Raw genomic sequence first — 13,345 nt, 5'->3', positions numbered from 1 at the left:
GAAGGAATAGAGAATAATGTACACTCTTTTGCTAACGATACATCAAAATTATCATAATAGATGATCCAGTTGCGGCAGCGACATGCATTCATAATAATTTGGTTAAAATTGGGCTAACAAATGGAAAGTAGGATTCATTCCCGATAAAACTGAAAGAATAACATTCACCCGTGAAGCGGATCCCGGTAATATGCACACACACACCGCGGTGACCTTGCATAATAGGATAACTTCCGGGAACCTCGTATTAACGCACATTACCGTTAACAAGTACCGATTGCCCTGAGTCCTGAGTAGACTCAGGTAACAGACCTACCACGTCAATAATGACCTTGGAGGAAGCCCTGAAAACAATAGGCACTTAATCAAAGGGCCCGGGGGAATTCCCTGAATAGGTTTTCCTGATACTGTCTTGACAAACATGACAAAGCTTACAGACATCTTCTACATCACTGTACATCCCTGGCCCGCTCATAGGTCTTAGTCCTACGACGATGACCAGCAAACAAGCTCTCATGAGACAAACTGAGAATACCATCTCTAAATGCCCATGGAACCACGACCTGCGTTCTACAGCTATCGTCTATCTCGGACTCAGGATGCCTTCTCATAAGAACACCTCGATAAACATAAACTTTCCCAAAATTCTGATCACCTGACGACACCTTAGACCACATATATCACCTAGGCTACCACTACGGACCACGATTGTTTTGAAATTGCCAATACTAGGGAAACCTGCACTGTTGTGAGAAGAGCCTGATCCTTGTGGACAAGAACAATAATTATCTGACACCTAAGCGACCTTTGACAACTTTACAACTTTCTGATCTGACAAGAGAATTTTCAAACCAGGCGGCATACTATCCTTGACTTCTACTAACACCACCAGATCTCTTTGTTCAGACAACTCATTAATAGACTCCGAATTAGTCCCCTTTACAAACAAATTGCCCTTCTTTGCAATAAACTAAGCGAGCCACGGTGACAGTCGCATCATGATCGGCTACAACGAATTAAACGCTCATAAAAAAAATCGACTGAAAATGTGGGCATAGTTTTCAAGATGCTTTACAATTTTTATTTACATGCAGAAATATATGCAAAAAATATTTTTTTACATTCATGGATATAACTTGAAAACGGTTTTTTACGGCTGCTCTTACTGAGAGACGTAATCAAGGAAATTCTTAAATCTATCCAAGTTATTATTGTAAAACTAAAAGTTTCGAATAGTAGACGTAAGTTGTAATAATCTGAATACCTTTTGGATAAAATAATAAAACAGAGACACTGCATTCCTTAAAGCCTTGTTACCAGTGGCTCAAACTTACGGTTACAGATTAATTATATTTATATATTTACATGAGGTGAGGTGAAATGGTGTTTAACGTCGCGTCCAAGATTATTGCACTTATATAGCGACGTGCATGTACGTGTGTGTGTTTGTGTGGCTGCTTGTACTAGTCCGGACTGATGCCGGTTTATAGTGCTAGCTCACTGAGATACCATGCCGCAGTTTAAACATGAGTACCCCACTCAGACACAGTATACTGACTCCGAGCCGACCAGTCCTTGTTTTAGCCCCTTAATGCCGAGCGCCAGACAGGGTAACAACAAGTACCATCTTTTAACGTCTTTTGGTATGACGCGGTCGGGGATCGAACCCCGGACCTTCCGCTCTCCGGGCGGACGCTCTACAACTAGACCACGGAGGCGGTCATATTCAACATGAACATGCTTATATAAAAGTACGGTAATCTGTTTTATTTATCTAAGCAATGTTTTGCTTGTTTACAAATCCAGATTTCGTTTATGAAATAAAAATATGGGGAAGGCCACCAGTAATGGAACCACCTGGTCAGCCTCCGTTGGGAGATGTATCATCAATTAAAAACAATTTTCTTTGTGTCATATCAGTGAAACACACGCAATTGACAAGGCACTACATCATCAGTTCTATAGGTATTTAGTTCATTTCCTTTGTTGTTTTGGGGGATGACATTGTTGATTATGAATCCACTTTTAACTTAATACCGACCATGTGGGCCCTTACTGGTAGCCTTCACACTAACCACTTTTGTTTTACATTATTTCAAGTTGTACTCTATATCAAAATAAGGGGCAGAGGTGGCGCAGGGGTCAACGGCGACTCATCTCACTGTGCCGTTGTGATCCCTTTCTCGTTCAAGGATAAGTTAATCGTGGGTTCAGATGGTATGTTTGCTGTCAGACCAACAATCATACCGTGGTCGTGGGTTTAAAGAGGTGGTACGTTTTTGTCTGTGTGTTTGTTATGTCACACATCACTTGTGAATATTACAGCTGAGTGATGGTGGCATTTAACTAACAGAATATTGACCAGTGAGTAAGGAAAAGAATTTATGGATGAACAACTTCTTTATTACAGTTAATAGCGACGTTTCGGTGTAGATTCTAACACCGTTATCAAGCAAGTGATGAACCTACGAAGAAACGTCGCTCTTAACTGCAATAAAGAAGTTGTTCATTCATAAATTCGTGTCCTTACTTAGTACTCCTTAATGCCTGCCAAAGAAGTTATTGACCAGTGATTGATATTATAGGCAACTTATCCCTCCGGCAACTTTCCTTGAGTCAATGTGGGCAACGGTCTCATTGTTACAAATACAGTGACGGCGATGACAGATATGGAGCCGCTACTACCGTCCCGAATAAAGGCGGCGTAGGCAGTGTGGGTGAAGTTACATGTTACATTATTACACATACCATGACGTCGATGACATATGTGGACATTACCATTTTCTCCTGGACAGCTGCGGTCTAGACAGTGTGGGTGAAGTTACATGTTACATTCTTACACATACCATGACGTCGATGACATATGTGGACATTACCATTTTCTCCTGGACAGCTGCGGTCTAGACAGTGTGGGTGAAGTTACAGGTTACATTCTTACACATACCATGACGTCGATGACAGATGTGGACATTACCATTTTCTCCTGGACAGCTGCGGTGTCGCAGTCTGGGTGAAGTTACAGGTTACATTGTTACACATACCGTGACGGTGATGACAGATGTGGAGACCCCACTACCCTCCTGGACTGATGCGCTATATTCTGAGTTGGTAAAGTTGGGACTGTTGTCATTCTGATTTGTAATATTAAGTTGAATGGTGGTAGATGCACTTTTTCTCTCTGGTGTGGACGTCTCGTTGGCCCAAACCTGGTCATTGACAGAGAAAAATACCAAAGTGCAACAGCCTGCGCACAGAATAACGATAATATAGTGTTATGATGACATTGTATCGCAACGCCACCGCATGATGCATGGATGTAGATTCAGTGCAATACAGATAATCCGGTCGAATGATTTTATTCTTAAGACAGGGACATATATTTTATTGTTTACTTATATATTGTTTAATATATTGTATTGTTTACCGATTGCACGCAGCGCGTTAACGATGTCTCACTGATGAGCAATGATGCCACATGTATGTTTGATTATGATCGATTACGACTAGAACTACGTATGAAACCGTTAAGGAAATAAATTCATTATAAAATTTACCTAAATGTAGCTCTAACAATAGGATCCCTAACTACCATGAAAAGGTAGATGATTTATAGGCCTACATCTGTCTTAGTTCTATTTTATTTTAAATGACCTTGTCCATGTTGCGAAATGAACGCAAATATAGTTTCTAAAATCAACATATGATCATTATTATATGCATATAGGTGCTTGAAATATCAGAAGCAGATATCTGTGCGTTACGTTACCGTCAGTGAAATAATTTGTCTGTGTTCATAATCCAGGATGATGTTATCCTTCACTCTGATCAGTAGAGTTGCCGATCCTTGGACAGTAGACGGGACAATCTCAAAGTATGTCGATGAATACGAATCCAATGACAGTGACAGCTTGGCGTTGTCAGCCTGCACAATAAGAAATATGTTTGGAATAATTAAAATACAATATTGTCCACATATTTACAGTGAACTAGTGTGTATTTCACTACATTTCGACTGGAAGCTGCTGTATTCCTCAATTCTATTTATGCATTAAGACAAGCATTGTTTAAGCAGACGTGTTACAAAACATCCAGACTGTACCAATTATGGCATAATCATAACTGTAAATACACATTAAACGAAATAAATATCGTGGAAAAACTTTTTTTCTACAGATACAATAGGCACAAGTTAGTCAATTCTCTTCTGGCAAAATAGAAAACATATAAACTTTTATGGATAACAACTTCTTTATATATTCTCTATACATATCCATCTAATTATTACACAATTACACTTTAGAAGTGAAAACTCAAAAACTTATTACTTGTATAAGTGAGTGAGTGAGTGGGGTTTAACGCCACTTTTAACAGTATTCCAGTTATATCGCGGCGTGTCAGCTTAATGTGGGAGGAAAGCCCGAAGTGATGCAGGTCTCAGACGTTTACCACTTCGGTGAAACCCACGAGCACGGGTATGGTGCTGACAAACCTAGAAACATAATCGGGGCGAACCGGGATTCGAACCCAAAATCATAGGTTTCTGGCATGCCCAAGGGACACAACTCTGCACAGCGAATCGCGGCGCCTTAGACGACTGGGCCACCAGTGCCCCTCCTTAATGTAGTCAATACAACTCTACACAATTAGTTTACTGATGATGTAATATATGCAAAAGATTTCGTACACACGAACGAATACATGAAAAAATAAATAAGTGATCGAAAATGCAATCAATCATATATGTGTTTATCCAAACAAATTGTACACATCTGTTGGATTTCGTTGAAATGAAGATAGAATCATATTCCCCCAGTATCGCTGCAGGAGATAAACAGTGAAAGGGAAACACATGTTTCTCAATCAATACATTTCTTTTTCAGGGTTATCAGTCTGCTGATCGGTTCTGATACGTATTAGTTCTATACATGTCAACTTTAACGTTCCATAGAATATGCCGCGGTGCCACTGGCGACTTTACATACATTAGATGGATATGTATAGAGGATATATAAAGAAGTTGTTATTCATACAAGTTTATGTGTTTTCTATTTTGCCCAAGGAGAATTGACCAATTTGTGCTTATCGTAAGCCTATGTTAAAGTATAGGAGTTACGATCATCTTAGCGCTACGATCGCTTGGTGCAAGTGGGCCATGGTTTTACTTACTGAGACAAAACCATAAAAACCGCCTGAACTTAAGTCTGATGATGAGAAACTTTGTTTTCATAACGTTATACTAGTGCAAAGGGGTAATGAGGATACTGTCAACTGTACTATCGAGTGTACTATACATATAACACGTATAGGCATTGTGAATCATAGTGTCCTCAGACCTGGTCCTTGTCCTCTACATGTACTGTTTGAGTCGTGAAGGTGATGGGTATCCCCGTCGGCATGTTTTCCTGGATGGTAGCCTCGTAGTTGGAGCTATTGAACTTGGGAGAGTTATCGTTCTTGTCCTGGATGGTCACGGTCACCGTGTCGCTGGCGGTAGCACCGGATGTACCCGAAGACGTCACCTCTACAGCCTGAACACAGAAGAACGGAAGACAGGGAGTAAGAAGGTTTTTACGCCCCAAGTTGTGTTGTGCGAGCCCCACATCAAGGACATCAAGAACTATCTTTCCGCATGATACCCACACATGGAATCGAAATCTAGTCTTCCGTGTAACAAATTACTGCCTCCTCATCATGGCTACCTATCTGCCCCAAGACTGTCTGAGACAATATCATAAATGTAACTGAGTGGCCTTATTTCGAATGCCGTCATTGAACGTGGTATTTGCCACAAGCCAACGTGCATGAGCTACTTGTAGACGCAACATATTCAAAGAGGACACCCTTAAAGGGTGGGCATAAAACAGTCAGTAAGACAGGTACATCTGTGAAATGCAGGCCTTATGATCACCAAATAGGATTTTAGATTTCACCTGGACATCGATAACACATATCCCATTGTTCTGGAGGACTGTCCCACTGTCTCTGTCAGCAACCTTGATTAGGTCAATTGTTCCTTTTGTTGGGTTGATGTTGAAATATCCTGGACATGTGCCTACAATATATCAAGGGAACACCATGACACGTACATTATGACAATATACACTTATCAAGCATTTCTTTTGCTCTCAAAAATGATGAATATGAAATATAAATACCGCCTGTTATCCTGTAGGTGATGTTGTTGGGGTTGCCTCTATCTCCATCCTGTGCCGAGATGGTCACGACGTTGCTGTTCTGAAATCGACATTTGTTGATAATTTACAATAATGGTCTGTGATACTTTGTAATAATGTACTCGTCTATTTATGACCAGTTGTTTAATTGACAAAGCAGTCATTGATGTCAAATAAAAATATTCTCACCACCGTAAGATTCTCCCAGATATAAGGTAGGTAAGGCCTTCCAGTAAAGTATGGTGGTGTGTCCTGGACATCTGTTACAGTCACAAACAGCTGGGCCTCGCTGGTCAGACCTGCTCCGTCCTGGCAGGAGGATACAGAGGGTGTGTAAGTACGGTCCATTAACTTTGGTACTTGTTCATAGGTTTACAAGGACCGTGACATTATACTGTTAAACATATATATATGGCTTCTGTATCATACTAATGATACAAAAAGAGCAAGCGACGTGTAGTCCGACAAGATTTTCCGAGTTGTACATACAGACATGTCTCTGTGACAACCACAACAAAAACGCCGAAACAAAATGGTATCCCGCACTTTTACACAACATATATACAATAACCTACACACAAGAATCCCAGTAAAGTTAGGTTCGTAAACATGTTCTGGTACTAAGAGGCGACTGCATAGATCTTGGTTGATTGCGTGTCCTCGTACCCCGACGGGGTTGCACGTTGTTCATATCAACCACTCGGATGTCTGGTTATAGAGGGCGCAGTCATATAGCTGGAATATCGCTGAGTTTGATGTCAATATGCAATGCCACCAAGTGTTGGCGAAATGGGTGAGCATGTCCGGCACTGCTGTTATCATTCACCGTGGATAATGTGCTGGTTCGGGTACCCCCTCTAAATCTATAGGTGACCCCTGCTGCTCCACTACAAGTGTCAGGTTGAACTAGAAAAAAACTACGACCGTCTTGGTTCGGGAAATAGCTAGTGCTCCCTCAAGAAGTGTAAGAACTCACAAGGATACATTGGTAGATTATCTTTTGATTGTTGGTAGTATACAAGACTAGCAATAAGTATGGAAAAACATGAAAAGAATGAACATCCTAGGACTATCAAATACTTACTGTAGCAACAATTGTGAACTGATAGAAACTAAGGGTCTCATAGTCCAGGGGTCCAATCAGTGTCACATTACCAATCCTGGACACGTGGAACTTGCTTCTGACATCCGCTCTTGATGTCTGAACATGTAAAAAATGAGTGGATTGGTCATACAAGTATAATCACACGAATATATAAAGTTAAAACTTGTAATATTGTATTTATTTACACACACACGCACGCACACACGCACGCACGCACGCACGCACGCACGCACGCACGCACACACACATACACACACATACACACACACACACACACACACACACACACACACTAACAATACCATACACTACTATCTGATGATATTGTTTTCTGAATTGATACTGTTATTACATGAAAAAGTATGTACATCATATTATTGTCAGAAACGTTTAACCACTGATCTGACTTCATTGCACTTCAGTGTGTATTTATCTAAGGTTAGCCTGGTTTCACCTTATGGGCAATGTCATTTAATTCATAGCATTAATTTTTGAATTAACAGTGTTTAAACATAACATGAATGACTTCAGAAGCATGTACCTTCATGGTGTAGTTAACTAAGCCCCCTATCCCTGTATCAGGGTCTTTGCTATTGGCGGTGAAGATGATAGAGTTAATGCTGTGATTCTGAAATAAAGATCCAAATGTATTATTTACAACTATAATTGGACTTGAACTCAGTTGCTTTGCAATGCCACCCCTGAGCTCACACACTTCTTTATCTTGCATTTCTCTCATTAATCAGTATTTCTGGGCATCAAAATAAATATGTTTGTTAAATACCAAACTGTGTAGATTGTGGAAAATGAGTGCACATTGCTTAATTGTTATCTGTGTGAAATCCTTCATGCCGAGTTTTAAAATTGACGAAAGCACAATGAAAGTTATACAACCTCTGGGACGGAGACAGAGTAGGGCAGCCCCTGGAACTGTGGAGGATTGTCATTGACGTCAGTGATGATGACAGTCACAGTTTGGCGGACTCCGTCCTAAACACCATGAAACATACATGTGTTAATATTGTGACACGTTGTTTAAAACGCTCGTCAATAGAGATCTGAATGTTCTGCTGAATATAGCTAAACATCACGTTGAAAGTACGGCACTTACAATCACCGGTATATAAATCATAAAGTCTACCTTGATCGATTAGTCAAAGGAAACATATTATGAAGCTGACAAATGTACCCACCTGAGTTGTGTGAACAGTGGATGGAAACAAGTTGTCATGAACCCGACAAGTCTACCTATCTGAGCTGATGAATTATTGGATGGAAACATGTTGTCGTGAAGTTGACAAATGTACCTACCGGAGTTGATGGATTAGTTGCCGTAAAGACCAGTCTCAGCGAGCTGCCGTCCTGAATGTATGAATGTATATCATCAGCAGAGATAGTTTCCATAAGCAGAACATGAGGAACATTTGTCTATCACCTGTTATTCAGAGTAAATTTCTAAAGCTGTACATGCAATTCAAAGCACTCAGCGTCAGGTTACGTCAGTTAATACATTTTGACGTTTTGAGAGATATCGACTATACGATGCCAAAAAGGTAGGGGTATTGGGAATCAGCTGGACAATATGGTATTGGCAAATGGAAATGTTAATAATATGATCATATCTTCTGAGGAGTAGGCGATCGGATCTATGGGTGGTGTTATGCGATGGGGGCGCTCTAGGCGTCAGGGATCAAATTCGAAATTTGCATTCTGCAGCCAACGTCACTAAAACGTGGGTAAACCCACCTCTGTTCACGAAAGCAAAATCGAGCCAATGGCGTTCCAGACAAGTTCGGCTGCATGTAAACAATCTTACATCTAGAATATTTATTTAAACAGTACGCTTGCTCCATTTTATTGTGATAACTATTTTACATTAATTTTTTTTTGGTTATATTTTCTCGTTTCCCCACGAGATAGGACATGGTGGTGAGCGATAGAAGACTGTAAGCATTTAACAGATAAGACTGGCAAACATGTTATTGCTTTACAGGTTGTATTCCGTTTACCAAGCCGTGATAGACTCTGGAATATTGCTCAAATCCGGGTTATAAATAAATATACTCATCCACTAATCATCATTTACCGGGGCTGTCGGGTAGCCTAGTGGTTAAAAGCGTTCGCTCGTCACGCCGAAGACCCGGGTTCGATTCCCGACATGGGTACAATGTGTGAAGCCCATTTCTGGTGTCCCCCGCCGTAATATTGCTGGAATATTGCTCAAAGCGGCGTAAAACCATACTCACTCACTCACTCAACATTTACCGGCCCATTATCGGCCCATAATGAGTGAGTGAGTGAGTGAATATTGTCAGCCACCAAATTCCTTCATTCGCTCGAGATAAGTCTTCCTACCACAAGAGGAATTATTTACAGACACAATTGTAATACAATCAAATACAAGTATATATTATTAAAACGCTTATATCCAGTCAGTATTCTCAAAGTGCATTACTGTCTTGGGCATTAACTACTGATATACAGATCAACCTAAACAATAACAAAGCAATGAGAAAGTAATGACAAAGTGATCAAGAAATCCTAATATGCTACTGTAGAAAAGTGATGAAAAAAGAAGTCGGTCCATCATGCAGAAAATATATTGATACATTTGCATGTTTGGAAACTTGTCATATTATATGTTTCATGTACGTACATCTTACGTGAGAGGCTGCTCTCTCTCTCTCTCTCTCTCTCTCTCTGTGTCTCTCTCTCTGTGTGTGTCTCTCTCTCTCTCGCTCTCTCTTTGTTTAACTCTCTCGAATTCTGATAATTCAACATACTCTGTGGGAGATATACAGGAAAGACTTACTGTTTCATAGTCAAGCTTTCTCTGTAGCACTATACTGGCGTTGTAAAAGCCATTGATGCTAATACGCTGGTCAATATACACGTATTGTTGTGTTGTCGGTGACACTGTCAAGGAGATGTGGGAAGAGGTTGCATCTCTCACGGTCAGAACTCCGATAGCAGAACCTAAAACAGATTGGCAGATTCGTGTTGGTGAATTTATGTTCGGTGATGCTGTTCCTGAAGATCAGTAGTACATTAACTTTGCACTTCAGAACAATTTGTTATCGTTTACTGAAATCATACTTATGATGAACAGGTGCTGAACCTACGAAGCCTGTATGCAGATCAGTTGAACATAAGTTGTCATACTTATACAGATCGTATGCTATTGAGTTATCACACAGATACGTGAAGGTGCCTGCAATGTGTGTCCCGATTCCAGCCGTGGCGTTGTTCTATTACACTTATGACTACAACCCATAGCCAACATCGGACAACATCTCCGTCAATATGGCCACGTCTGTGTGTGCACTTACCTGCTGCTCTGTCCTCAGGTACCTGTATTGTATTTATCGGATCAAATGTAGGCGGCAAACAAACCACAACTGAAAAGAAAAACAGAAGAAGTGTATCATCGATACGCCGTACAGGTGTAGGTTGAAGAACAGAAACGGCTTACATAATACTTGCTCAATATATATGATAATTTATTATTCAAATGAATATTCAAAATATCCAAAGGATGTTTTTTTGTTCGCATGTCCTGTCAGCTACACGGACATGTGTCACTAGCAAAGAGTAAGGGATATACACAAACTACCGTGACGAATTCATCATCACTTCGAATCTAAACGATGTTCATCGGAATACCCTCCTTTTACTGCCTTAAATGCGTGACCAAGGGAAACCAAAGACAAGATAGTTGACGTATAAAAGTATTGTAACCAGTATTCTCGATCTTCAAATGATAACGCATATACCATTAACATTCATGTAGCTTTGTCACATTTATATCTCAATATCGATCAATTGATGAAACATTGACATCCATTATAATCTCTTTTTTGTACAACCCAGTCTGTTGACTTGAAAGGGATTTTACAAGACAATGAAAACTAATGATATAGTTTATTCTAATATCATTATCAGTATTATCCATGTTGTTACATGGAATCTAAGTGAACACCGAAAACACATTCAGCCATAGACTAAATGCCACATTGATACTATGACCATGCTTGCTTTTTCAACACATGTTCAAGTATGCATGGCTGTCATACGTCATAAATTACAATAATAAATGGTACACCACGTGACTCACCCTTGCAGAGAGAAATAAACAGGACAACTGCAGGTGTCCATTTGGGACCCGTCATCTCCGTGCAGCCGCGTAGAACAGCTGGAATTAAAAGAAAGAGGTATCTGAAAACGGGGCTACATGTATGCTCCACGATCTTGATACAGATATGTCCTAACCTGACATGCAATGATCTATGCGATACGCCAACAACGATGTCTAAACATATGTTAACAATGATGTCTACAAGACGGCAACAATGATGTCTAAAATAGGCCTACAATGATCTATGCACTACGTCAACAACAATGTCTAAAATATGTTAACAATGATGTCCACAATACGGCAACAATGATGCCTAAAATAGGTCTACAATTATCTATGCAATACGTCAACAATGATCTATGCAATATGCCAAAAATGATTTATGCTTTCCGTCTACAACGATCTCCGCAATATGTCAACAGTGATCTATGCAATGCGTTAACAATGGTTAACATTGTGCCATCAATAGGTCAACAATGATGTCTAAAGCATGTCTAAAATTATCTCTGCAATACGTCGTCAATAATGTTATCTACAATTACGTCAACTATGATGTTTACAATACGTCGACACTGATGTTTACCAAACGCCAATGGTGATTTATGCATTACGCCCACACTGATGTATGCGTTACTTCAACAATACTTAACATAATTTGAAAACGTATTTTTCGTTTGAAGTATTATCGACGCTTTTATTGGAATATGAATAATAAATGCGTTACCAATTAATGGATGCAAATAACTATCATGAAAACGGATTTTGTCGATCAAAACAGTCATAGAGATGTTTTTAAAGATTTCGGATGTAAGTAGAATTATACAATTTGCTAATATATATATTCAAAAATTTGCCATGGCATGCTTGTCATGATTTTGTTCTTACACTCTTACTCTGAAACCATCTGTGTATAGAGGTTCCTGTGTTAAGGCGTGTTTAATCATTAACCCTTGACAAAGCATTACGATACAACGCTTTATCTAAAATATTCCTCACATTCAACCCTAAATAAGTAAAACCAATACATCATGTCCCTTTTGCACACTTATTTGATCATGTTACAATGATCCAATAAACAAGTCTTACTAAACTAAGCGGCTAAAGAAAGTATAGGTTGGTAATTTGTAATTTTCCTAAAAACAGCGATAACTAGTGGAAAGTGGGTATTTGGAATATGACTGCCCAGGAACAGATACCAAAAACACCTCACCCGAACGTGTCACCTTTGACGGAGCTCGTGCGGTGACAAAACAAATGGTGAAACAGGTTTCCCGCCTATGGCATAAACTGCACGTGCATGTTAGCAGTATAAATGCGTTCATCTGCAGAGTATAACCACACGCGATGAAAGCATACACAAGAAATTCCACGACTATCACAGGAGCAGAGAGGGAGGGAGAGGGAGCCATCGGTATGGCCGAAATGGGGGCAACACAGGTCCAAATTGCCAGGAGGTTTGGTTGTACACCATTGACAGTAGCCAGGCTGATTCAACGGTACAGGCAGACAGGGAGGACACAGGACAGGCCTAGAACTGGACGACCCCGAGTGACAACACCATTGGAAGACGGCCAGATACGGCCCATTCACCCGCGAAACAGATCATAACGGCGACGGCAGCAACAGCGTTTGGACATCCCATTTGCCAACGTACGACGACTACGTGCTGCTGGAATCCGAGCGTATCGTCCTTTCCGAGGAAAGGTACTGACTGCTCAACATCGACGCCTGAGACTGCGATGAGGAGGCAGGTTCGACGCTGGCAAGTGCGAAATTGGCGTCGAGTGCTGTTTACTGATGAAAGTCGATTTAACTTGTTTCGAAATGACGGCAGAGAGCGAGTGTATCGACGCAGAGGGGAACGTTTGGCTCCGGCGTGTATTCGAGAGGTCCATCCATTCGGCGGGGGAGGCGTCATGGTGTGGGGCGGTA

At 40.5% G+C, this 13,345-nt stretch overlaps 1 protein-coding gene across 1 annotated transcript in view; it reads right to left on the bottom strand.

Moving 5' to 3' along the window:
- The window catches only part of LOC139467569 (cadherin-23-like), a 92,128-nt gene that overhangs the window by 71,885 nt on the left and 6,898 nt on the right, over positions 1–13,345 (bottom strand). The window contains exons 2-14 of the mRNA XM_071249105.1: positions 11,393–11,470; positions 10,608–10,676; positions 10,091–10,254; positions 8,590–8,640; positions 8,173–8,268; positions 7,820–7,906; positions 7,258–7,374; positions 6,363–6,482; positions 6,156–6,234; positions 5,931–6,052; positions 5,334–5,528; positions 3,767–3,922; positions 3,042–3,206 (exon numbers count right to left, since the gene is read on the bottom strand). Of these exons, the coding sequence (XP_071105206.1) occupies positions 3,042–3,206; positions 3,767–3,922; positions 5,334–5,528; positions 5,931–6,052; positions 6,156–6,234; positions 6,363–6,482; positions 7,258–7,374; positions 7,820–7,906; positions 8,173–8,268; positions 8,590–8,640; positions 10,091–10,254; positions 10,608–10,676; positions 11,393–11,447 (1,476 nt within the window). The 5' untranslated portion in view covers positions 11,448–11,470. The remainder of the gene's footprint in view (positions 1–3,041; positions 3,207–3,766; positions 3,923–5,333; positions 5,529–5,930; positions 6,053–6,155; positions 6,235–6,362; positions 6,483–7,257; positions 7,375–7,819; positions 7,907–8,172; positions 8,269–8,589; positions 8,641–10,090; positions 10,255–10,607; positions 10,677–11,392; positions 11,471–13,345) is intronic.

Source organism: Haliotis cracherodii, unplaced genomic scaffold (genome assembly GCF_022045235.1).
Source record: "Haliotis cracherodii isolate W230 unplaced genomic scaffold, xgHalCrac1.p SCAF_2, whole genome shotgun sequence".
Taxonomy (NCBI): domain Eukaryota; kingdom Metazoa; phylum Mollusca; class Gastropoda; order Lepetellida; family Haliotidae; genus Haliotis; species Haliotis cracherodii.
The sequence above is the reverse complement of the archived record's forward strand: the minus strand, read 5'-3'. Positions and strand labels throughout refer to the sequence as shown.